The following is a 27,346-nucleotide window of genomic DNA, read 5'->3' on the forward strand; positions in this document are numbered from 1 at the left end:
GGTGTAGTTCAGAGGATGGCGCAGATAATGATCACAGAGACAGTAAGTTGCAGTCCTCAGGGTTTACTCACGGTTTCTTAGACTTCCAGTTACCAGTACTAGAGTAACTTCCCACGACGTCCTGTGCTTACTCAGGGAGGGGTTCAGTCCACCCTCAGATATCTCCGGAGTACTTAGCAGGACCCCCTTCTGTGTCCTCTCTCTGGCCGTCTTCCTGTACCTCACACCCAGTGTCACAATCCAGTGACCGCGGACCTTGTCGGGCGACGTCTTCTCTGTCTATGGCCACCTTTCTGGTGATCAGATGTGTTTTTTTGGCTGCAGTACCTGAAATACTGCAGCCTCCGGTTTTCTAGTTGAGGCTTAAAGAACTCTACTAGTTTAGGGACCGGTCCCCTTTGTGCGACCTGACCCCTCCACCTCCTGGTAGATTTGGGTAAACGGGTGGCCTCCAGCACTACCCGTACCCCACACCTCTGGGTGAGATGCAGTACCTCTGTGGCGACCGAACCCTCAGGGGCGCCACACTGCCATTGCTCACAATCCTCCCAGCCACATCTCTTCCTCCAGCTGGGCCATCCTCCGCTTCCACTTCAACCATCCAGAGCCTCCGTGGAGTGCGATGCTACAGAACTGGCTGTCCCTTTCTACAGGATACCAATAACACTCCATCATGACCTGATCGCTATTCTCCTTGTTCACCAACAATGGTGCTGGTCCACTCTGCTTTGGGTGTACTACTCATTTGCACATTTTCTGGGGTGGGGCTACTTTTGGCTCATCTGTCCTTTTCTTGGGAGTCTCCGCCCATTCTCCCTTGGCTTGTTATAATGGGCGTGGTTTCTTTTTCTTTCTCCGCACCCAGCAGGGATGGGCACCTCTCACTATGAGCCGACATCTCAAGACATGCCCCCTTCTGGGCCGGGTGGATTTTGCGCCTTTCTGATGGGCCTTTCCACTACGTGCGGAGTTTCCTCTGCCTCGTGCATCACCATATGCCATCCTAGGTCTGGCTGCGGCTGCCATCATTTTCACAAGTATCCTTTCCCCATTCTTCAAGTCTACTTGATGCATGAATCAACCCTGCTCGCAGCGCCAAATGTAAAGTGACCGAGAGTGGTAGCCATGACCGAGCTACAGCCTCATTACGCCCTAGCACTTTACAGTTAAATCATGTCCCAGTCACAATTTTCTGCCCAGTGTGGGGTGCATCACACTCACGTGAGGGCCACAGACCTCCACTGCTTCCAGGCCTCCATCTTCCAGAGCCGATGCAAATAACTCAGAGGACACGCAATTTGTATCAACCAACAAAAGTTTACTGGACAGTTCATGTTCACCAGATTGCAACATGCAGTATCGGCACCACACTTCTTGTTCCTCATTTCCTTAACACAGTCTGTTTCCAGCATTACTATCCGTTCCTTCTGTCTGCCCTAGGGATTTCCTGTCTAGTCCCACAATACACCCGGGATCTGTTGCTTTCCCTTCTTGTGGTTCCGCTTTCATAATAATCCCCTGTACGCCAGGGGATAAGGCACTCCTTCCAGTACCTATGCCAAGCCCTGAGCTCTGGACGTTGCAGAAATGTCGGCAATGGATATTAGAAAGGCCTGCCACTGCCATGAACGATAGATCCTCGCTGCTGCCAACAGCCCACTGCATTTGAACTTGACCTTGGTTAGTGTACTTCCCTATCTGACTAACTATCAGGACATAGTCTGCTTTATACTAGCACTAGATCCATTCCATTATGGGCTAGTCCCAAACATTAACTTTAACTTATCCTATGTCCCCAGCTAACTACAGTTGCTATCTTATACCAGTATGTACTAAGCCTATTGCCTTTATCTTATGTCCTAGATATTAATCTACATCTTAGCCTATGCTGTACAGTACCATATCACAGTCTATTCACATTATACATGGTATACTTATGTATTACCTCTACATTACTCATGCACTATACATTATCAAGATATACAAAAGACGTATAACACCATATACATGCAGCAAGAGCTGGCCCTACACTACCAGATATCTCCTTGCCATCCCCATCATATTCTACACTGTGTGGTTGTTTCCAGCTACCACTTCCATGGCTACTGTCATTAGATGCTCACCTCACACACATATCCTATACTTGTCTATCATGTTGTATAGCTAGTATACTTTATTGCTGCTGTGAAGCATATATTCTTCACAATACATAAACATAAATCTTCTCCCAGCAAAAGATACTTTTTTCACAGTTTAATTACAAGTCATAGATTTTTCGCTTTTAAAACTCCAAATATTTCGCTGTTCCATAAATGATGGGATAATTTTTGAATGACTTGATAAAGAGATTGTAACTTTTTTTTTTGCAAATTGCAAACCTATTGCGAGTCCTCAGAGATATTTTTTTTAACTCCAAGTTGAAAAGTCTTTACTTCTTAACTTGTTCTGGTCCCTAAATAGATACTTTTTTCACAGTTTGACAATACGCCATTCTTTTTTCATTTTGCAAGTAGCATTTCTCTGGCATATCCCAAAATAGGGATAATTTTTGAATGGCTCTATACGAACTTGCTTTAGCTTCTTTTCTATCTCAACAGTGAACAGGTTGTTGTCTGCTGTTTCCAAAACATAGATAATTTTTGGATGGCTTGTGAAATGATAAACCACTTGAGATTACCCAAACAGAGAAAACTTTTGCACCTTATTGTGAAAAAGCCACATCTTCTTCCATGTTCTCCACATGTATATAAACACCTGTATGGCAGACATCTGTCCCTAAAAAGGTATAATGACTGGGTCAATTTTGACAATTGAAAAGCTTAAAAAGTCTGTTAGTGCTGTCTGTTGTTAAAAAGGCTGTTGGTTACTAGCTGTTATCATCTATTTATATGATGAGGACACTTCTAAGAATGGTTTTAAATTAAAGATATTAAAAGGAACCTGTCACCAGAAAAAGAAGACTATTAACCTGCAGATATGGTGTTAATCTGCAGGTTAATAGTGTTATTAACCTGCCCAGCGGCCGCACTTGGCTGAATGCTGCCGAGAGAAAGCCTCTGGGACTGATTTACAGCCAGACCTAATGCAGAGCCAGTGTCCGTCGGGGCACGGTTACAGCTGCCCCTCTGTATACTCAGAGCGGTGACTGAACCCGCGCAGGCTCTGTGAATGAAACTGGAACGGTGACAGGGAGAATAAAGTTCATTTTCTCCCGACAGCGTTTGGCTAAGTGCACGTGCCGGGCAGGTTAATAATGCTATTAACCTGTAGATTAACCCCATACCTGCTGGTTAATAGCATTTTTTTCTGGTGACAGGTTCCCTAAGGGGTTCAATACATCCCTAAGAGACTTTAGTGTGCTACAAGTCTTTTTTTTCTGGAAATTAAAGGCTTAGCAGTACTGGTGATGTGCTGTAAATTGATTAACTGAAAATGTAATTTTTTTGAAAAATGAATCAAACTATGTACATTTGAATTTCAAAATCTTACTACATAAAGAGCTTAATGTTGAGGTGAGTCCGATTTACTATGGCTCTGTCATTATTACAATCAACAACATTAACTTACCAACACAGCTTCTACTGATCTGTTCTTTTCTAATTAACTCAAAGCTTAATGCTACAACACAGAATCAACCTGCTTATGAAATACGTATTTAAACGTGGGGAATCCAGGAATGTAATTAGTTTGTTTTTTTTATTGGAAGTGGTTACAAAAATATGAAGTTTCATTAAGGTATTTCCATCATACAATAATGCATGTGCTAGAAATCCAAGTGGCCGAATTAATTCTTTAGTATAAAACACATATCCAAATTGTTTTCATTCGCGTGTGGCCAGGATGCTTTGTATATTATACACTGCACCTATTTGCCCTTGCTCTTATTAAAGCCAGAGCAAATAAACACTTTAACTGTTTTTTTCAAAACAAATCTGCGGAAGTGCAAATAAGTCTCATGGGCAAACACTTAAACGAGTCCGAATTTATTTGCCTGAGCTCGTGTTTGGACATGGCCAATTATATGTGGCGTTTTCAACAGTTCGTAGGAGAGCAGATATAAGGGTGAAGGTATTGGATTGATTGAAAATTGTGAAAGAGTATTCACTCGGAACATTGTGTACCAAAAGGTACTTTAACGTAGAGATAGAGAATTTAGCCTGCGGTGGCTGAAAAAACTGCCAGTGTCTACTTCAGTAGGCCGAAGGGGCAGCATACAGGGAGATTTCCACGTCATCTGCCGTGGGCAATTCACTTTTTGAATTGGCGAACGACTCTGTAATCTTCTAAATTGTTTTTTTGTTTTCCGTAATGCCAATTACTAATTTATTAATTATGACAACTTTGTTGTTTATTGTGTAAAAAGGCTGAAAGTGAATAGACCTGTGTAATTTGAGTTAGTTTTTATTATGTAGAGCGCACTTTTCTAGCTTCCAAAAAGTATTTGTTTCGGAACTCGGGCTGTTAGTATTTGATAATCTCTTCTGATGACTATTCAGCTTCTGCTATGTTCTCTGTAATGAGGGTCAGTATTTATCTCACAATGAGAGGTGACCCTCTTTTCATAAAGCTAAGGTTATGGGAAGAGCTTAACAGTGAGCATGCTTAACTTTAATTTAAGTCAATTGCTTGTTTTCTAACTGCATGTCCTACAGTAGCCCTGTATAGAAAACATGACAAAAGTATATTAAAAACCGGAATATGATTTGATGTGTATTTTGAAATCGTAAATGTGATATATTCTGTTTAAGAGGTTATAACTTGAGAATAAAAAGCAGTTAAGTTATAATCATTACTAAGCTCACTTTACATTTCTACTTGCAGTGCCAACATCCACAATGTTTGCAACAAACAATGAAAATGTTCCTCATACATACGAGACCATACAGAACCAAGCTTCACCGGCTGTCCCTAACTGGAGAACATCAGTTCCAACATGTCAGCAAAATGTGTACCCTCCTATACCTGCATATACTACCTCCCCTTCAACACAGGTGTGGCCTGCTCCCGCTGTAGCACCACAAATGAATGCGACTGCTATACTGGCACCAAATACACTTCCTTCATCTACTTTTTACCAAACATTTTTGAAAAGCAAACCAAAAGCCTTGGGGGTAAGTAGCCATTAAACAGTAGGTACCTATTGTAGAATTATATTATTTTATTTTTAATTTTGTGATATTTAACTGAAAATGATTTTCTGAATTAATAAAAAATTAAGTATCTAGATGTTTTTGAATGCTCATCAGACGATGTAAGCGTAGTTCAGAAATGTTTTTTTTCTTCTTCATAATCTTGAACAGCAATGAGCAGCACTGTTGTTTTAATCCTGCCAGAGCTTGCTGCTGGGTTCAGGATTACCACTGTAAAGATCTTTCGTTCCCTTGATTTCTCTCAACAGACAGACAATGCCATTCTTTACAAACACCTCTATAGCCCTCAAGTGCAAGGCTCAAGGGGTTGCCTACCCACAGTGGTTATTAAAATAGAGCAAAACAGATATTCACCTACTGAACACCTGATGTTCCTCCTTACATCTGCCTATCTCTCCCTTGGTCCCTTCACTTCCTCCCTTTCCCTTCGACTCTTTCTTCCAGCTTGAATAGAATGTCAAAGCTGCAGCCAATCAGTGGCCGCAGGCCAAAAGAGAAAGTGAGATTGGTTGATTACAGAGGCAGCGCTATGGAAGAGAAAGGGAGGTTCAGTAGGTATCTGTTATTTTTGTCTTAATAGAGATGGGCCAAATTTTAGTATAAAATATGTAGTGGACAACCCCTTTATGGAAGTGCCGTAATTACCACTTGTCTTTGTAGACAACACAGTGAGACACTTCTCTGCTACTTAGCTCAGAAACAGATATCAAATTGAAAACTCCAAGAAAGTACAATATAATAATATTTAAAATACTAATAATATATTGAATTTTTGAAGCTCAAAATACTAATAGGAACACATAAGATGTGTTTACTTTGTACTGCAAAATGTAATTACTAGTGATGAGTGAGCATGCTCGCTACTTCTCTGTACTCACCCGATCATCTCACTGCTCAAGATGCTTGGCGCTTGGCAAGTATTTCCAGGATGCTCGGGCGGGAGCTCGAGTCCCCGGCCCGCATGTTTGGCGCTGCTTTAGCAGCGAATAAACATGCAGGATTGCCTGCCACTCACTGTAATGTCGCAGCCATATTGGTTGTGGCATTACAGTGATTGGTTGGCCACATAGCATCATCGGGTCTATATCAGACCACCGCCATGCTCATCACAGTCTACCCTTCAGACAGGCAGAGAAGGGAGAGGTGCTGCTGAGCCTAAACTAGGGAGACTATTGGCGGTTTATTAGTTAGGTATTCCACATCCACAGCAACATATATACTATTAGTTCAGATGTGTATATATATATACATATATATATATATACATATCTGAACTAACAGTCCTTCTAAGGACTAATCGAGCTGCATATATTATTACTGGTGACAGCAGGAGTTAGGCAGACAGAGTTTGTGGAAAGTGTATAGAGCAGAATAGGGTCCATTGCACATGCTGTCTGCTGCTGTTACTGATAACTAGAGATGAGCGGTGTTCGACTAGAACTGTTCGCCAATCTCAAATTCGAGCTGTTTTGGGCAGTGTTCGAGTTGTTCGACGAACCCGAACGATTTGCAAAAAATTCGGCTGTTCGAGGTTATGTTCGATAACTGTTCGTGCACCAAAAGCGTGTCCTGCATGTCTGGCGCTATTTAGAGCACCAATCATGCAGGGATTGTCTGCCACTCACTGTAATGCCACAGCCATGGTGGTTGTGGCATTACAGTGATTGCCCAAATCGATGGGAACAGTGCCAACAGTGAAACATGAAAAGCCGGCAATTCAGCAGCGGCATACACCGGTACCCGACAATTTAGAACCGAAAGAATAGAGCTTCACACATAGATTAGATAGATATAAACATGTCAGCCACATATATACGAAGTACAGTGAAAGTGCTGCTTACTGTACTTGTCATTTAGCGTAAAGGATTTATCAAAAAAAATAATAGTGTTTTCATGCACCGTCTCTTTAAAAAAGCCGGCCGGCAATTCAGCAGCGGTACCCGACAATTTACAACAGACAGAATAGAGCTTCACACATAGATTAGATAGATAGAAACATGTCAGTCACATATATATGAAGTACAGTGATAGTGTTGGTTACTGTACTTGTCATTTAGTATTAAAATAAAGGATTTATTATTAAAAAAATTGGCGTGGGGTTCCCCTTAATTTTAGGCTCTAGCGGAGGTTAAGCAGACGGCTGGGGCAGATGTTTGAAGCCTGGGAAGGGGGTAATACCCACGGAGCTTCCCAGGCTACTAATATCAGCCCCCAGCTGAATACATAGCCTTTACTAGCTATTAAAATGGGGGACCCCCCAAAAAAAATGACGTGGGGTCCCCCCTAATTTAATAGCTAGCAAAGGCTAGGCAGACAGCTGGGGGCTGATATTAATAGCCCAGGAAGGGAGCCATGAATATTGGCCCCCTCCCAGGCTAGAAACACCAGCCGTCAGCCGCCCCAGAAATGGCGCATTCATAGGATGCGCCAATTCTGGCACTTAGCCTCGCTCTTCCACGCTGCCCTGGTGCGGTGGCAGGGGGTAATAGGGTTGGGGTTGATGTCAGCTTATAATGCCAGCTGACATCAAGCCCAGGTTAGTAATGGAGAGGCGTCTATAAGACACCCCCATTACTGACCCCATAGTCAAAGTTAAAAAAAACACAAACACCCAGAATAAAGTCCTTTAATTGAAATAAAGACACAATCCTTTATTGTTCTAAATTAAACCATACTTACCGTCACGCCCATTCCAGCTGAAGCCAACGATCTCCTGCAATAAAAGAAAAATAACAAAGCAACCTCATCCTTACCTTTCCATGGTTCCCACGACAGCTTCAGCTCTGCTACATCGAGATGACAGGCTGGACCGCAGCAGAACGCTGCCATCCAGCCTCTCATCCCGCAGACACTGAGAAGCGCAGGCTTGCTTGCGCTGCTCAGCGTCTCTCTGTGACGACATCCAGATGAGCCGAGTTCATGTCCAATGAACTCGGCTCACCTCATGCACGTCACTGACAGCGTGGGAAAATTCTCACGCTGAAGCGGTGAGTGCAGGAGAATTCTCCCACGCTGTCAGTGACGTGCATAAGGTGAGCTCATGTCCAATGAACTCAGCTCACCTCCTGCACGTCACTGACAGCGTGGGAGAATTCTCCTGCACTCAGCGCTTCAGCGTGAGAATTCTCCCACGCTGAAGCGCTGAGTGCAGGAGAATTTTCCCACGCTGTCAGTGACGTGCATAAGGTGAGCTCATGTCCAATGAACTCAGCTCACCTCCTGCACGTCACTGACAGCGTGGGAGAATTCTCTTGCACTCAGCGCTTCAGTGTGAGAATTCTCCCACGCTGAAGCGCTGAGTGCAGGAGAATTTTCCCACGCTGTCAGTGACGTGCATGAGGTGAGCCGAGTTCATTGGACATTAACTCGGCTCATCTGGATGCCCTCACAGAGAGACACTGTGGAGCGCAAGCAAGCCTGCGCTTCTCAGTGTCTGCGGGATGACAGGCTGGATGGCAGCGTTCTGCTGCGGTCCAGCCTGTCATCTCGATGTAGCAGAGCTGAAGCTGTCATGGGAACCATGGAAAGGTAAGGATGATGTTGCTTTATTATTTTTCTTTTATTTCAGGAGATCGTTGGCTTCAGCTGGAATGGGCGTGATGGTAAGTATGGTTTAATTTAGAACAATAAAGAATTGTGTGTTTATTTCAATTAAAGGACTTTTTTCTGGGTGTTGTGTTTTTTTTAAATACTTTACTAGAAATTCATGGTGGTCATGTCTAATATTGGCGTGACCCCATGAATTTCGGGCTTAGGGCCAGCTGATAATGCCAAGCTGGCCCTAACCCCTTTATTACCCAGTGAGCCACCGCATCAGGGCCCTGGATGAGTTGGGTACAGCGCCAGAAGATGGCGCTTCTATGAACGCGCCATTTTCCGGGGTGGCTGCGGACTGCAATTTGCAGCGGGGGTGGCCCAGAAAGCTTGGGCCTCCCTGCGCTGCGGATTCCAGCCCCCAGCTGCCTAGTTGTACCTGGCTGGACACAAAAACAGGGCGAAGCCCCACGTCAATTTTCTTTAAATTATTTCATGAAATAATTAAGAAAAAAAGGGCTTCCCTATATTGTTGTGTCCGGCCAGGTACAAATAGGCAGCTGGTGGTTGGGGGCAGCCCGTTCCTGCTTGCTGTACCTGGCTGGACACAAATATAGTGCGAAGCCCCACGTCAATTTTTTTTAAATTATTTCATGAATTTCCTGAAATAATTTAAAAAAATTGAAGTGGGGCTTCGCACTATATTTGTGTCCAGCCAGGTACAGCAGGCAGGAACGGGCTGCCCCCATCCACCAGCTGCCTATTTGTACCTGGCCGGACACAACAATATAGGGAAGCCCTTTTTTTCTTAATTATTTCATGAATTTCATGAAATAATTAAAAAAAATTGAAGTGGGGCTTCGCACTATATTTGTGTCCAGCCAGGTACAGCAGGCAGGAACGGGCTGCCCCCAACCACCAGCTGCCTATTTGTACCTGGCCGGACACAACAATATAGGGAAGGCCTTTTTTTCTTAATTATTTCATGAATTTCATGAAATAATTAAAAAAAAAGTACGTGGGGCTTCGCCCTATTTTTGTGTCCAGCCAGGTACAACTAGGCAGCTGGGGGCTGGAATCTGCAGCGCAGGGAGGCCCAAGCTTTCTGGGCCCCCCCCCCGCTACAAATTGCAGTCCGCAGTCACCCCGGAAAATGGCGCGTTCATAGAAGCGCCATCTTCTGGCGCTGTACCCAACTCATCCAGGGCCCTGGTGCGGTGGCTCACTGGGTAATAAAGGGGTTAGGGCCAGCTTGGTATTATCAGCTGGCCCCAAGCCCAAAATTCATGGGGTCACGCCAGTATTAGACATGACCGCCATGAATTTCTAGTAAAGTATTTAAAAAAAACACAACACCCAGAATAAAGTCCTTTAATTGAAATAAAGACACAATTCTTTATTGTTCTAAATTAAACCATACTTACCATCACACCCATTCCAGCTGAAGCCAACGATCTCCTGCAATAAAAGAAAAATAATAAACCAACCTCATCCTTACCTTTCCATGGTTCCCACGACAGCTTCAGCTCTGCTACATCGAGATGACTGGCTGGACCGCAGCAGAACGCTGCCATCCAGTCTGTCATCCCGCAGACACTGAGAAGCGTAGGCATGCTTGCGCTCCTCACTGTCTCGCTGTGACGGCATCCAGATGAGCCGAGGTCATGTCCAATGAACTCGGCTCACCTCATGCACGTCACTGACAGCGTGGGAAAATTCTCACGCTGAAGTGCTGAGTGCAGGAGAATTCTCCCACGCTGTCAGTGATGTGCATGAGGTGAGCTCATGTCCAATGAACTCAGCTCACCTCCTGCACGTCACTGACAGCGTGGGAAAATTCTCCTGCAATCAGCGCTTCAGCGTGAGAATTTTCCCACGCTGTCAGTGACGTGCATGAGGTGAGCCGAGTTCATTGGACATGAACTCGGCTCATCTGGATGTCGTCACAGAGAGACGCTGAGCAGCGCAAGCAAGCCTGCACTTCTCAGTGTCTGCGGGATGACAGGCTGGATGGCAGCGTTCTGCTGCGGTCCAGCCTGTCATCTCGATGTAGCAGAGCTGAAGCTGTCGTGGGAACCATGGAAAGGTAAGGATGAGGTTGCTTTATTATTTTTCTTTTATTGCAGGAGATCGTTGGCTTCAGCTGGAATGGGCGTGATGGTAAGTATGGTTTAATTTAGAACAATAAAGGATTGTGTCTTTATTTCAATTAAAGGACTTTATTCTGGGTGTTTGTGTTTTTTTTAACTTTGACTATGGGGTTAGTAATGGGGGTGTCTTATAGACGCCTCTCCATTACTAACCTGGGCTTGATGTCAGCTGGCATTATAAGCTGACATCAACCCCAACCCTATTACCCCCTGCCACCGCACCAGGGCAGCGTGGAAGAGCGAGGCTAAGTGCCAGAATTGGCGCATCCTATGAATGCGCCATTTCTGGGGTGGCTGACGGCTGGTGTTTCTAGCCTGGGAGGGGGCCAATATTCATGGCTCCCTTCCTGGGCTATTAATATCAGCCCCCAGCTGTCTGCCTAGCCTTTGCTAGCTATTAAATTAGGGGGGACCCCACGTCATTTTTTTTGGGGGGTCCCCCATTTTAATAGCTAGTAAAGGCTATGTATTCAGCTGGGGGCTGATATTAGTAGCCTGGGAAGCTCCGTGGGTATTACCCCCTTCCCAGGCTTCAAACATCTGCCCCAGCCGTCTGCTTAACCTCCGCTAGAGCCTAAAATTAAGGGGAACCCCACGCCAATTTTTTTAATAATAAATCCTTTATTTTAATACTAAATGACAAGTACAGTAACCAACACTATCACTGTACTTCATATATATGTGACTGACATGTTTCTATCTATCTAATCTATGTGTGATGCTCTATCTTTCTGTTCTAAATTGTCGGGTACAGATGCTGAATTGCCGGCCGGCTTTTTTAAAGAGACAGTGCATGAAAACACTATTATTTTTTTAAATAAATCCTTTACACTAAATGACAAGTACAGTAAGCAACACTATCACAGTACTTCATATATATGTGACTGACATGTTTCTATCTATCTAATCTATGTGTGAAGCTCTATTCTTTCTGTTCTAAATTGTCGGGTACAGATGCTGAATTGCCGGCCGGCTTTTTTAAAGAGACGGTGCATGAAAACACTAATATTTTTTTTAATAAATCCTTTACACTAAATGACAAGTGCAGTAACCAACACTGTCACTGTGCTTCTTATATGTGTGACTGACATGTTTCTATCTATCTAATCTATGTGTGATGCTCTATTCCTTCTTGTCTAAATTGTCGGGTACCGGTGTATGCCGCTGCTGAATTTGCCGGCCGGCTTTTTTAAAGAGAGTGTCTTCTGAGCAGTTTGTCAGCTTTTGGACACCTTTGCAGGTGTTTTCTATGTGTTTCTATGTGTTTTTGTTTGCCTGCCATTGGTTTTAACGGTGTTCGACGGTGTTCTAAGGTGTTCGACGAACAGTTCGACGAACAGTTCCTCGAACATCCCGGTGTTCGACGAACCGAACCGAACCCGAACACTACGGGGATGGCTCAACACTACTGATAACCATAGATATCAGGGCTAATTTTTTTTTTGCTCTTAATCCTGATTATTTGCTTAAAAAGCAATATAGTACACCATTTTTACTGCTTGATTTGGTTGAATTTATTCGCATTGCTGTATTGTGAAAGCAGAGAAACTTGTCCATCATCAGAAGTGATCCGATATTACTGCCGTAATAATCGTGACATTTTTTGGAGCCTGCCAAATATTGCACTCCAGTTAAAGTCTGTCAGTTGTGTGTTGTTCAACCTATCCACACTTGGTCGCTGACCAATACTATATCTCTGACGCTACTGCCTAAAACTGTGGTCAACAGACGTGATCCAATATTACTGCGGTAATAATCGGCACATTTTTTGGAGCATGCCAAATATTATACTCCAGTTAAAGTCTGCCAGTTGTGTGTTGTTCAACCTATTCACACTTGGTCGTTGACCAATACCATATCTCTAACGCCACTGCCTAAAACCGTGGTCATCAGAAGTGATATTACTGCGGTAATAATCATCACAGGATAGTGAGCTGTGAGTCTGGACCACATATTCCTCACGCTGATCCTCCTTCCTCCCACCATGTTGAGTGCACGGAGAGAAGTGATCGCACACTTGGACACTCCGAAGAGCTGTTCACTTTTCCATTTACAGATTCAGGCCTCTTACCCGGCCCTCTTCAAGCGAGACAAGAGGAGATCACATGTAGCAATGCCCAAATACTTGAGCAGCCTCGGTCACACGAAGGTGACGGTGGGAAAGTGCAAGTACTGTCAGAAGAGGTGGATGATGATGATAAGACACAATTGCCAGCAAGTCAGGAGGAGGCTCAGGGTGCGTAAATGGAAGACGAGGTGATGGACGATGAAGTCACTGACCCAACCTGGCAAGGTGACATGCATACTGAAAACAGAAGCACAGAGGGCGAGGGAGGCGTAGCACCACAACAGGCAGGAATAAGCACTGGGCTGACCACTACCTGTCATTGCACACTTGCAACCACCACCATCAGCAACCACGTCCTTGTCCCAGCGCATTGTTTAGTTGGGTTATAGGAAGTTTCGCCCCCAGCAGTTCGCCCCCAGCAATTTGCCCCCAGCAGTTCACCCCCCGGTACATTTCGCCCCCGCACATTTCACCCCTATCATTTCGCCCCCAGGAAGATTCGTCCCCGCACATTTCGCCCCCGCACGTTTCGCCCCGGACGTTTCGAACTGGGGGCGATATCTGCGGGGGTGAGATGTGCGGGGGCAAAACATCCTGGGGGCCAAATGCTGGGGACGAAATGTGCGGGGGCGAAATGTACCCAGGGGAGAATTGCTGGGAGCGAACTGCTGGGGGCGAACTGCTGTGGTCGAAACATCCAATTCCAGTTTAGTTGATTCTACTCCAGTCCTTTGAACGCAATCGCAAATATGCAGCCAACCACCCACAGTCCACAGCGCTAAACTGACACATTTCTAGATTGCTTGCACTTGAAATGTTGCCTTTTAGGCTTGTGGAGACGGAATCTTTCCGCAACCTCATGGCGGCGGCCGTCCCTCAGTACTCATTACTCAGTCCCCAGCCACCACTATTTCTCCCGGTGTGCCATCCCCACCTTGCACAAGCACGTGTCCCAGAAAATTACCGGTGCCCTCAACAACACAGTTATTGGGAAGGTCCACCTAACCACGGACACATGGACAAGTGCTTGTGGCCATGGATGGTACATCTCGCTGACAGCACACTGGGTTAATATAGTGGAATCTGGGACCCAGTCGGTCCCTGGTACGGAACACGTCCTCCCGACGCCGAGGATTGCAGGCCCTGGGTCAATCGGGGTTTCCCCCACATTCTACAGCTTCTGCATCTCCTCCTCTTCTTCAGCCTCCATCTCCGAAATGACCACATCAGTTGGAAGCTGGAAGCACTGCAGCACTGACTCGGCCAAGTGGCAACAGGCAGTGCTGAAGCTAATATGCTTAGGGGACAAACTGCACACCGCTGCAGAGTTGTTGATAGCTGTAACAGAGCAGGCAGATCTGTGGCTATCACCGCTGAACCTACAGCCAGGCATTAGCCAGAACCTGGTGGCGGCTCTGAAGCTAGGCAAGCTCGCACCTGTACCATGCCTGGCCCATGTGCTCAACCTAGTGGTTCAGCGGTTTCTCAAAACTTACCCGGATCTGCCTTATCCGCTTGTGAAAGTACGCCGCGTGCGTGCCCATTTCCGAAAGTCACCTACAGTTTCCGCCACCCTCGACATGCTTCAGCAGCATTTGCAGCTTCCAGCTCACCGACTGGTGTGCAATGTTGTCACGCATTGGAACTCAACGTTGCATATGTTGGGAAGGATTTGTGAGCAGCAGAGGGCAGTTGTTGAGTACCAGCTTCAACACACCCGTCGGTATCCAGGTTAGCCTCTGCACATAAGAACTGATAAGTGGACATGGATGTCTGACATCTGTGCCGTCCTCCAAAACTTTGAGGACTCCACCAAGATGATGAGCGGTGATGACGCCATAATTAGCGTCACCATCCCACTTTTCTGTCTACTGAAACGCTCGCTGCTCACAATTAAAGAGGAAGCATTGCAGGCGGAACATGATGAGATGGAGCAAGGAACCATAAAGGGTGATGCCACACAGCCCAGCCTCATCTTATCTCAACGCAGATTGGATAATAATGAGGAGGGGAGGAGGAAGACGAGGAGGAGGAGGTACAGGAGCTGTTTTCCTGCGCTACAGATGATATTACCCACAAAACAGTCATACCGTCTCTTCAGCGTGAATGAACTGAGGAGAGGGAGAACGAGAAGAAGGACCAGGAGGAGGATGCGGAGGAAAAGAGCATGGACTGTCGTCCTCTTGGTCAGGATAGGGAAGACTTGGCTGTTGGCAGTCAGGCACACATGGTTGACTTTATGTTCCTCTGCCTTTCCCATGACCCTCGCGTTGTACATATTTTGGCAGACAGTAATTACTGGTTGGTTACACTTCTAGACCCACGCTACAAGAACTTTCTATCTTTCCTTCCCATGGTGGAGAGGTCTAATAAAATGTTGCAGTACCAGAAGGCCCTTTTTGAGGAATTATTAAAAAAAATTCCCATTGGAAAACGCTGGTGGCAGAGGTCACAGTTCGTTGGACAACCAAGGAGTACAGACAAGGGAGACACAAATATGATGCAGCAGAGGCAGGGGAATACTGTCAAAGGTGGGACAGTTTTCTCAGACCTTCCCAGCACCCAGGCTCTGATGCGTGGGGTACTCTGACAAGGAGAGAAAAGTTTTGGAAGATGCTGAAGGAGTACCTTGTCAACCAAACCAACGTCCTCCGTGGTTCCTCTGTGCCTTATAACTATTGGGTATCCAAGCTGGACACGTGGCATGAACTGGCTCTCTACACCTTGGAGGTCCTGGCCTGCCCTGCTGCTAGCGTTTTGGGGGACATACTACGACGGAAAATTTGAATTTCAAAAGATTCGCTCAGTTACAGCACCTTAATAACAGCCTATTTTTTTATTCTTCACACATTACAAAGAAGGAGGGCAGTATTAATCCCATTGCTGCAAATTTTGCTGCTAAACCAAAATCCTGATTCTAAAGCCTGTGTATCTCAGAAAGTGCGCTTTCTACATTGTATGGACAAGCCATATTTTTATTTTATTTTTGTACATGAGTAAGATAAATTTCCATAATTCAGAAAGTCTGTACGTTGTAAAAAATTATTTACTTTGCACATTTCGTTATTGTAATAGTCCAATATTAAACTCATACACACACCACCTGAATACAAAAAACTGTTTCAGGTCCTTGCTTTTGGGACATAAATCTATTAAGCTTTTTTATTCTTTCATATTTTTGAAAAACAAGCCTTTTTGGTCATCACGGGAATCCTGCACATTTCTGGTTGATTTAATATTCTTCTCACGTTGGTTAAATTTTTAAACAAATTAAACGCTATACTTGTGTCCTAAATGTATATTAAACCAAAATGTGGCACTGGCTGCGAACGTAGTAGTGTGATAGAAAAAAAAAACATGGGAGCCACAAGCAGCAGCACCACCATCGTCATTGCCACCAGCAACGGTCCTAACAGTAGTAGTACAAAACACATGGACTCATTTGCCTCTTGCAAGCAAATTAGTGAGGAGAAAGCATAGGGCGTAATAGAATATGTTACATCACTCATTTCAATCACACTTCTAAGAGTGATACCCAGTAGCGTAGCTGCCAGGAGGGCAGGGGTGGCGGAAGCCCTGGGACCCGTGCACAGAGGGGCTTTCCAAGAGCTACTATTGCCCTTAACTGTATCACTGTGCACAGCACTCCAATGTACCAATGTACTGTACATAAACTCTTCAGTAGATCAGGGAGATATGAACTCCCTGTATTATGGCTCTCCTTTCTGTAGACCGAAGGTCACTTTATGTATGTGGTCTACAAAACAGCAGGGTGATGCAGGGACATTAGTGCCAGCGCACTTACAGGACATCAGAATCCTGGCATCGTGATGTCATCACACCACGCCAGGACTTTGATGCCTAGTGCATGCGCCAGTGTTTTGCAAGTGGACTTATCATGGTCCTGGATTATCTGAGTATATTATGTTTTTTATTTTAAATAAAATGTGTGGTGTGACTGCGGAGGCATCATAAATTATGGAGGCCGCTTATACATTGTAGGGACTACTGTGGGGGTTCCTCATACAGTTTGGGGGCCCCTCATACAGCATGGGGGTACTGTGGGGAGACCTCATACAGTTGGGGATTACTGTGGGAAGCCTCTTATACATTGTAGGTACTACAGTGGGGGGCCCTCATACAGTGTGAGGCCTCCATAAGTTTGGGGGACATTATAGAGCATGGAAGCTAATGTGGGGGAACATTATACAGCATGGGAGCTAATTATAAAGTTTGGAACCTACCGTTGGGGCATTATATGGTTGGGGACTACTGTGGGGGCCTGTCACGATGCTGTTGTCTGACAACATGGGACTAGGGGCTCCTACCCTGTTCCTAATTCTAGGGGCGTCCTATCTATCCCTGTTCCCCAGGTTACTTCAGATGGCGAAGATGCTGGGGCCACGTACCTTGCTGTTCTCCTGAATCAGCTCTTATCTGTCCCTTCACCCACCCAGGGAAGTGGGGAGGAATAGTGTATGTATATACACCAATCAGGCATACAAGGAAGGACGTACAGGGATAAATGAAAATATCAAACATACAAATATGAACTCACAGACAACAGAGGGAAAATGCTAAAGGGATTAGGAAGGTAAACAAAAATAGAAGAGAATCGGGCCTATGCACACAGCTAAAACACCAAGCAACAGTATTTTGTCCCCATGGCTGTGCTGTAAATATAGGGCTCTGTGAGACAATGTTTCCAGACTGTCTCTTCACCTTACTTACAAGGGCAATGGTCGCAGATAGCTTTAACTCGGCTGCAGGCCGAAACGTGAAGATTTAGAAGAACTTTCTTCTTTTTTGAAGGAATCTTGTAGAAGTGCATACAACAGCAGCAGGTAAAAAGAACTTTCCTGAGAGACAGGCTGTGAGCACATGAGCTTCTAATGGTGGTTAGCATGAAGAATGAGGGGAAGCAGTAAGAAGAAGGGAGGAGTTAGTTAAATTACAGCCACATCAGAGGGAGACAGGGATAAGGAAGGGACAAACTTAAAGAAGGTAAACATTACAGCAATGCAATGAAACGGTATACATAGCAACTGTAAGAAGTCCCATATAGTCCATGAAATTCCCAATCATGGGACATAACACTCCCCGTCTGAAATCTTTAGATTTCATGATGATTTATTTGACGTGATGTCCTTTGATGATATCAACGTTGACCTAAAAGACAAAAAGAAAGAAACACACAGGTATACAACAATAACTATAACAGTTGTAGTCCAATTTTTAGTTGGAGGTCTGAAGTCCTCAACAGCCGGATAATCCGAGTCCTAATGAAACCCATCTTTGGATTGGGGAAGCCGCAATGTGCAAACACTTCCACCAACCCAACAATCCACTGGAGAAGTTCCATCGTCCTAACACAGCTGGAGACATATGGCGGTAGGCTTCCCGCCGTAAGCTGTGTCCAGTAACAATGTCCTTCATGTGATGCCTTCTCCCATGAAGCACTTGGCAGTATAAGTCGGATGAATACCAGCCTGCACAACTGGTGACCAGCTCGAGAAGCGTCCAGAGTGATGAGGCATCAGCTTCAACTTTGATGTCACAGGTATGCAGCATGTAGAGGTGGCTGGTCTGATGTCTCCATCAGCGACTGATTCCTCAAGTTTAAATGTGCTGCCATCATTAATAGAACAAGGGGCCTCAGGAACAAAACTTGGAGACGACAGCCAGGTATTGTCACAAAGGCTAGATGCAGCCATGAGTCCTGTTCCTGGGTAAGTTGGATGCAAGTCAGTGGAGATGAGGTGCCACTGTCCAGGGGCAACTTCAGCAATCTCCACCGCTAGTATAGCAGCACAAAGACCAAGTCTTGGTGCAGTGTGAGTAGGCCTTGAGGCTAGTTTGGCCCTGTCCAGGACAAATCTACCATGTACCTGGTTAACGGCTTCTGAGGTCTTCGCGTAGGCCACTGCAGCTGTGGCCTATGTTGGTGTGTCAGAGAAAATGTGGACTTCTCTTCTAGTGGCGGCTGAAAGAGACCTTAAGGTAGAACCAGATAGGAATGAGATGGGATGTTCTAACATCTTCAGAGACGTTTTCCATGTTCCCCACCTTTGTGGTTTCTGGGACGGTAGTGGAGTTTTCCAATCCGTATTCTCAGCGGTCAACTGTCTCAACAGTTGTAACATACCTGGCGGCGTCCTTGCATAGTGGTCCATCTCCCACTGTGCAAGAGCGCGCACTTGATCTCCAGTCCAGGGTGTCTCTCTGGCTTCCCTCCATGCGGTCTGTTTGCTTCTGTGTCTGCTGCTTAAGGGCGGCGCCCGATCACTTCCTGCTTTTTGTACCTGCTGCAGGCACACCCCTTGTGCGTCCTCAGCCTATTGCTGTCTGTCACCTGGTATTTAAACCAGCTGCCCCAATTAACCCATGCCTGAGCATCTTGCCCTGTCAGTTGGCTTTTGTCTCTGACATGCCAGGTCCTGTCTATGTTACCTGTCTTGCAGTATCTGTTCCCATGTCTGTACTGTGTCCTATCTGTGTACCTTAACCTGCAGTCTGTACTCGTTCCTTGCCTGTTCCTTCCTGGAGGCTGTATTTCCAGGCCAGTCTGAACACGCTCCTTGCCTGTTCGTCCTGCCTCTCTGGGGGCCGTCTTCCCAGACCCGCTCCTGTATCCCGCTGCAGTGTCGGTCTCCTCCGTACACTCAGTTCCAGTCTGAACTCTCTCCTATCTTTTACCTGTTTTTTCTCTATGTCCGTTCCATTCCTTTTTCTGCAGAGTCTGAACTCGTACCTAACTCCTGCTCGTTGTCACTGTTCTTCCGTTTGTGAGTTTGTGGTCCACTCGCTACTTCTCTGCAAGTACCCTGTGGGTATCTGGTTCTGCCTTTCCCTTCTAGTCTGTTCTGTGTGAACAGAGCCCTGTTCCCACCGTGTCTGCGGTTTTAGCTTTGCTCAGCTCTGTCCGCCGCGTCTGCGGTTTTAGCTTTGCTCAGCTCTGTCCGCCGCGTCTGCGGTTTTCGCCTTCCTCAGCTCTGTCCGCCGCGTCTGCGGTTTTCACTTTGCTCAGCTCTGTCCGCCGCGTCTGCGGTTTTCGCTTTGCTCAGCTCTGTCCGCCGTGTCTGCGGTTTTCGCTTTGCTCAGCTCTGTCCGCCGCGTCTGCGGTTTTCGCTTTGCTCAGCTCTGTCCGCCGCGTCTGCGGTTTTCGCTTTGCTCAGCTCTGTCCGCCGCGTCTGCGGTTTTCGCTTTGCTCAGCTCTGTCCGCCGCGTCTGCGGTTTTCGCTTTGCTCAGCTCTGTCCGCCGCGTCTGCGGTTTTCGCTTTGCTCAGCTCTGTCCGCCGCGTCTGCGGTTTTCGCTTTGCTCAGCTCTGTCCGCCGCGTCTGCGGTTTTCGCTTTGCTCAGCTCTGTCCGCCGCGTCTGCGGTTTTCGCCTTCCTCAGCTCTGTCCGCCGCGTCTGCGGTTTTCGCTTTGCTCAGCTCTGTCCACCGCGTCTGCGGTTTTCGCTTTGCTCAGCTCTGTCCGCCGCGTCTGCGGTTTTCGCTTTGCTCAGCTCTGTCCGCCGCAGACGGTTTTCGCTTTGCTCAGCTCTGTCCGCCGCGTCTGCGGTTTTCGCTTTGCTCAGCTCTGTCCGCCGCGTCTGCGGTTTTCGCTTTGCTCAGCTCTGTCCGCCGCGTCTGCGGTTTTCGCTTTGCTCAGCTCTGTCCGCCGCGTCTGCGGTTTTCGCTTTGCTCAGCTCTGTCCGCCGCGTCTGCGGTTTTCGCTTTGCTCAGCTCTGTCCGCCGCGTCTGCGGTTTTCGCTTTGCTCAGCTCTGTCCGCCGCGTCTGCGGTTTTCGCTTTGCTCGGCCCTGTCCACCGCGTCTGCGGTTTCGAATTTGTCTCCCAGTCTGTACTGGACCCTACCCAGCCTGCGCTCTAGTCTGCCTGTTCCAGTATTCCCCGGTGTGGGTCAACAGCCGTGTCCGGAGTCTGACCTGGAGTAGACCCTGGTTCCTCTGCTCGGTTCCTCCCTGGTGCACTGGCGTCGTATGCCGTCGTGCGACCTTGGTCGGATCGGGCAGATACTTAGTTACGCCCCTCCAGGCACTCTCCGGTTCATGGCACAGTGGAATCACTACATAAACACGCACACGCCAGTCAGTCCGGGCGTGTGCATTACAACAGTATCTTGCCTTGAATGGTGATGGGTGCGATGAACCCGAGAGGATCGTAGATGCTGTTCACAACAGGTAAGACTCCTCGTTTGGGAAAGGGTTTAATGCAGACTGACACCTGGAATGAAAACGTGTCCTGTTTAATGTCCCAGAGCAGACCAAGGTTACGTTGCATAGGAGAAAAGTCAAACCCCAGATCAAAATCCTCATCTCGTTGTACGGTCCTCAGATGGAAATGCCTTCATTACCTCCTGGATGATGGAGATGATCTTGTGAGGTCTGAGGTTTGCTGCTAACCGCATTTCCTGCGTTCTAGAGAGCAGATCAATTGTCTCTTCACTTGTGGGTAGAGATTTAAGCACATCATCTACATAGAACTTCTTCTCCACAGATAGACAAGTATCAGATCCATACTCTCTCTCACCTTCCTCGGCTGTCCATCTCGGTCCACAGATTGCTACAACAGGTGAGGGGCTGTTCCCGAAGACATGTACCTTCGTCCGGTAGTCTATGGCCTCATTGTGGACATCATTGTCCTTGTGCCATAAGAACCTGAGGTAGATCCCACTGTCTTCTCTTGCAGGTACCAGCCGGTTGTCTTCACTTGTAGAGTTGAACGCTGTTGACCCAAGGTTGTCATCACAGGACAGGAACATGTTCATGTTGTCAGGGGTTTCTTGCTGCCACTTACTGTCACTCAGCTTCTCTTTCACCCAGTAATGATGTGGGCATGGCTAAACGTAAGTGCTGCGACCATTTGGCAAGACATTAGTCTTAAATGAGAAGTTCTTCTCCACGGATAGATAAGCATCAGATCCATACTCTCTCTCACCTTCCTGGACTGTAAGTCTCAGTCCACAGATTGCTACAACAGGTGAGGGGCTGTTCCCGAAGACATGTACCTTCGTCCGGTAGTCTATGACCTCGTTGTGGACGTCATTGTTCTTGTGCCATAAAAACCTGAGGTAGATCCCACTGTCTTCTCTTGCAGGTACCAGACAGTTGTCTTCACTTGTAGAGTTGAACCCTGTTGACCCAAGGTTGTCATCACAGGATGGGAACATGTTCATGTTGTCAGCATACATATTTACTGTTTTCTCTGGTTGACCCTTAGGATGCACGTTCACCAGACATATCTTCTGCACTGACTTCTGTGCATGAAGAAGATATTGTGGTAGGACTTGCTGGTGGCTTTGCATTCTCCCCGCTATGCCTTGTGGTGGGGGGAAGGCGTAAGCGGTGCAGAGTCAGGTTGGGATGGATGGAGCGCTTGTACGTGGTCCTCACTGTCAGACCAGACTCAAAACACTTAATAGAGATTTTACAGATGTTGTCCCAAGGTTGTCATCACAGGACGGGAACATGTTCAAGTTATCAGGGGTTTCTTGTTGCCACTTACTGTCACTCAGTTTCTCTTTCACCCAGTAATAATGTGGACATGGCTGAAAGTAAGTGCTGCGACCATTTGGCATGACATTAGTCTTAAATGAGAAGATCCTTGTAGGTCTCTTCATTCTTTCCATGCAGACAACACCTCTGATAACCCAACCGAGATCAAAGCGTTGAGCAAATGGAGCATCATGTGGCCCGTTGATTTGCTGACGTACCTTGTGTAGCTGCAGAATGTCTCTGCCAAGCAGAATCAGGATATTCACGCTGTTGTCAAGAGCTGGAATCTTGTTGGCTATAACCTTTAGATGGGAGTGACGAAGAGCAGCCTCTGGAGTTGGGATCTCCTCTCTGTTGGATGGTATCTGGTTGCACTCGACCAAAGTGGGTAGGGGTAGCTTCACAATGTTCTCAAGAGAAGATACTATAAGACCATTGGCTCTTCTCCCAGACACCTCTGTAACACCACTACAGGTGCCCAGGGTGTAGGGGTGAGCGTTTCCCTTTACGTCATACAGATCAAAGAGTTCTGACCTTACAAGGGATCGGTTGCTCTGATCGTCCAGAACAGCATACATATTTACTGTTTTCTCTGGTTGACCCTTAAGATGCACTTTCACCAGACATATCTTCTGCACTGACTTCTGTGCATGAAGAAGATATTGTGGTAGGACTTGCTGGTGGCTTTGCATTCTCCCCGCTATGCCTTGTGGTGGGTGGAAGGCGTAAGCGGTGCAGAGTCAGGTTGGGATGGATGGAGCGCTTGTACGTGGTCCTCACTGTCAGACTCAAAACACTTAATAGAGATTTTACAGTCTTTGGCAAGGTGTTCAGCAGACACACAACATCTGTAACATACCCCAAACTTCTTTAGAAGCTCCTTATTTTTCTGTAGCGGTTTCTTTCTGAAGCCGATGCACTTCTTTAGGGGATGTGGCATCTTATGAATAAGACACATACGATTAGGATTTTCAACCTTTTCACATTCATCGCTCTTGTCTGGAGCTGGTGAAGGTGTGGGAAGAACATCAGTCTTCTTCACTGACACTGGACTGATGCAGTTTCTGTTGCTTGAACGTGGACTTTCATACTTGGGAGGGAATGAACCAGGGCCGCTGGGTTCTCCATGGAAAAAGCTTGGGTCAGTCTTACACTCTGCAATATTTTCGATAAACTCACAGAAGTAGGAAAATGGAGGAAAGGAGACTCGGTTTTCCCTTTTGTATTTTGATCCAAGTATGGATATTTGGATATTGAATGGTAGCTTATAAACTATTGGGATTACCCCACGAGCAGTGTCCAGGTAGCTGAGGCCAGGCAGGTGCGGGTCTTCTTTGGCTAGCTGAAGCTCTAACAGCAGGTCGCTGAGCTCTTGGAATTTTAGACTGTCCTTGTTGGATATTTTTGGAAAGTCCTCTAGACACTTGAACAGTGCATTTTCTATGGCCTCAGGACTACCATAGCTTCGTTCTTAGTCTCTCCCATGCAGCAGTGAGACCAGCCATTGGATTACTGATGTGGACAGATCTCAGTCTCTTGACCCCTTCTGTGGATTGCAGTCCAAGCCACCTGATGAGCAGGTCTAGCTCTTCAGCAGCGGTGATGCTGAGGTCGCTAATTGCAGTTCTAAAGGTACATTTCCAACTTTTGTAGTTTTCAAGAGGATCATCAAACTTTGTAAAACCGGTCTTAGTTAAATCACGGCAAATCATGTACCTTGCAAAGGCGGACATGTCACCATTCTCTGATTCTGGAAAGACAGTTGCCGGCTGGGTAGCATTGTTCATACAGTTTGTGGTGTTTTGACCTAGGAGTGCAGGAAAGTATGGTGCAGTGTAGGCATTCAGTCCTGTAACCGGCTTAATGTGCATAGATTCTGCCATACATGGAGCTGTAACTGTGTGGCTGACCGGAATGTGATGACTTGCCTGCATACAGGCCTGCTTCTGTGTATAGGGTTTGGTGAGGTGCAGGGGCCTGGTACAATCTGGTGCACAGAGGAGGATCAGGATGAAGGATTGGCAGCATGTTGTACTGACCTTGAATGCAGGATGCTAATAAACGCTCTGTGTCCTGCTGCCTTAGGGGAATGTCTGTGGCATCAGGAATGATTGCTGGAATCAGGGGTGCACTATTTTGGCTTTGTACAAAGTCGGGGTCTTCAGTATCAAAATCACTAAAACTGATGCTGTCTCTTTGGCTCCCACTGATAGCATGGCTGTGGCATGTTCACATTCCTTCTCTAGGACCTCTATTTCTGCCTTTTTGCGTGCTGCTTCGGCTGCTGCGCTGGCTTCCATTTCTGCTGTTTTGCGTTCTGCTCCGGCTGCTTCCACTTCCATTTCAGCCTTTTGGCGTACTGCGCTGGCTTCCATTTCTGCCTTTTGGCATGCTGCGTTGGCTTCCATTTCTGCCTTTGTTTCCGCCTTTCTGTGCACTGCTTCGTCTGCCTCTACTTCCATCTCAGTTTTTCTTTGTGCAAAGGCAGCTTGTACCTTAGTAGCCTCGGCTACAGCATGCGCTTTTATAAGCTGTTCGCTGTGGGTTGAAGATTTTGAAGCGAGTGACTTAGATGATAGCTTTGACTGCCTGGCTGAGCCAGAAATGCAAGATGACATCTCGGCCATTAGTGCAATTCTTGCCTCTGTCTTAGCTTTAATATCACGCACCATGCAATCTCTCTCAGAGCTAAGTTGTTGGAAAGCTTGCAGCTCTTTAGAGGAAACAGATGTGTTACGTTTTTGTAGAATTGTGACATATTCCTCCTTGTTCTGACATACAGTTGATAATCTGAAAACAGTTGTGCAAGGGCTCCCTCTGGTGGTAGTTTGAGAGAAGCAGGCTGAGAGAGGCTGTCAATGTGACTCCGCAGTTTTTGTATAAGTCTGCTAAAAGGCTGTGTGCCCACGATGCGTTTTTAAAGCTTTTCCGCAGCTGCAAAAATGCTGCAGAAACGCTTAAAAAACACATAGTAGAAGGTCTGCCATGTTCCCCAATGATAATCTGCATGTGCTGTGCACATGCTGCGGAAATTTCTGCTGCGGATTATCATTGCGGAAAAAAACGCAGCACTACCAATTATTTTGCGGAAGCGATGCTTTTTCGCCACCATTGACTTTCATTGGAACGCTTGGATTCCACATCACTGGATCTGTACATGCGGAATCCAAACGTATCAATGTGCGGATGGTACCTGGGTGTGGAGGACAGGAGACTCTCCTCCGGACCTGGGTACCATAGAAAACTGTAAAAAAAAAAGAATAAAATAAAAAATAAATATTATACTTACCTTCTGATGGCCCCCGGTCTCCTTCTCTTCGCTTGCCGGCAGCTCGCGGTGGATTGAAGGACCTGCGCTGACGTTATTTAGTCATGTGATGGCAGGTCCTTCGGTGTAGTACACCGCGAGCTGCTGGCAGCCAGGATGCAGCGAAGCAAGACTGCGGGGGCCATCGGAAGGTAAGTATAGATTTATTTTTTAATTTTTTACCATTCTTTAAGGTCACAGTATATAAATCCATGCCGTTTGCATGGATTTATATAGGGTGACCAAGTTGACAAGCACTTTCCAAGTGATGCTAAAATTGCTTGGAAAGCGCTTGACAACCCGCATGCGGAAATGCATGTGAAGAACGCTTCACTTCCGCATGTCCCTGGCAGGAAAACGCATGTACAATCCGCATGTACAATCCGCATGCGTTTTTTTCTGCCAGGGAGATGCAGAAACGCTGAGGAAAAAATCGGGAGCATTTCTGCATCGTGGGCACATAGCCTAACACAGGAAAGTTCATGTTTAATGGTTTCAAAGTTCTCTCTAACTTTCCATGTAGGTTTTGTAGGACGTTTAGACTTCTCACTAGACCGTGGATCAAGGTCTATGTAACATACCTGGCGGCGTCCTTGCATGGTGGTCCATCTCCCACTGTGCAAGAGGGCGCACTTGATCTCCTGTCCAGAATGTCTCTCTGGCTTCCCTCCATGCTGTCTGTTTGTGTCTGTTTCTGCTGCTTAAGGGCGGCGCCCGATCACTTCCTGCCTTTTGTACCTGCTGTGGGTCACACCCCTTGTGCGTCCTCAGCCTATTGCTGTCTGTCACTTGGTATATAGCTCAGCAGCTCCCTTCTATCCCTGCCTGAGCATAGTGTTTCCTTCAGTGTGTGCTTGCACTCTGAAGGTGCCAGGTCCCGTTCTTTGTTTCCTTCTCTGCCTTTCCTGGAGGCTGTATTTCCAGGCCTGTCTGAACTGAGTCCTGTATGTCTTCTGCTTTGCGGTATCAGCTCCCGTGTCTGTACTGAGTCCTGTATGTCTTCTGCTTTTCGGTATCAGCTCCCGCGTCTGAACTGAGTCCTGTATGTCTCCTGCTTTTCGGTATTTGTTCCCGTGTCTGAACTGAGTCCTTTCTGTGTTCTCTTGTCTGACCTGTCTGAACTCGCCCCTAGCCTGTTTCTCTCGCCTTCTAGTGGCCGATTTCCTAGACCCGCTCCTGTGTCTGGTCTGTCCTGTCTGAACACGCTCCTTGCCTGTTCGTTCCGCCTCTCTGGGGGCCGTATTCCCAGACCCGCTCCTGTATCCCTCTGCAGTGTCGGTCTCCTCCGTACACTCAGTTCCAGTCTGAACTCTCTCCTGTCCTTTACCTGTTTTGCCTCTATGTCCGTTCCCTTCCTTTTTCTGCAGAGTCTGAACTCGTACCTAACTCCTGCTTGTTGTCTCTGCAAGTACTGTGTGAGTATCTGGCTCTGTCTTTCCCTTCCTGTCTGTTCCGTGTGAACAGAGCCCTGTCCTCCCTGCTCAGCCTTGTCTGCACTCTAGCTGTGCTTGCCTGTAACCCTCTGCCTGTATTGTTCCTGAGTCCCGGTGTGTACTGGGTCCTATCCCGCCTGTGTTCCTACCTGCTAGTGCCTCCCTGTCTGCACTCTAGCTGTGCTTGCCTTTACCCCCCTGCCTG

General features: G+C 46.7%; 1 protein-coding gene across 4 annotated transcripts in view; it reads left to right on the top strand.

Annotated features, from left to right (window-relative positions):
* LOC141271075 (membrane-spanning 4-domains subfamily A member 4A-like) overlaps positions 1-27,346 on the top strand; it is a 180,270-nt gene that overhangs the window by 79,126 nt on the left and 73,798 nt on the right. For 3 of the 4 annotated variants that reach the window (XM_073681179.1, XM_073681178.1, XM_073681177.1), the window contains exon 2: positions 4,822-5,111. In XM_073681179.1, coding sequence (XP_073537280.1) covers positions 4,836-5,111 — 276 coding nt within the window. In that variant the 5' untranslated portion in view covers positions 4,822-4,835. Of the gene's footprint in view, positions 1-2,645; positions 2,784-4,821; positions 5,112-27,346 lie in introns of those variants that run through there. The other variant, XM_073681180.1, reaches the window with a different exon arrangement.

The sequence above is a fragment of the Phyllobates terribilis genome, unplaced genomic scaffold (genome assembly GCF_046119375.1).
Source record: "Phyllobates terribilis strain yellow unplaced genomic scaffold, ASM4611937v1 Scaffold_5__5_contigs__length_657084704, whole genome shotgun sequence".
Taxonomy (NCBI): domain Eukaryota; kingdom Metazoa; phylum Chordata; class Amphibia; order Anura; family Dendrobatidae; genus Phyllobates; species Phyllobates terribilis.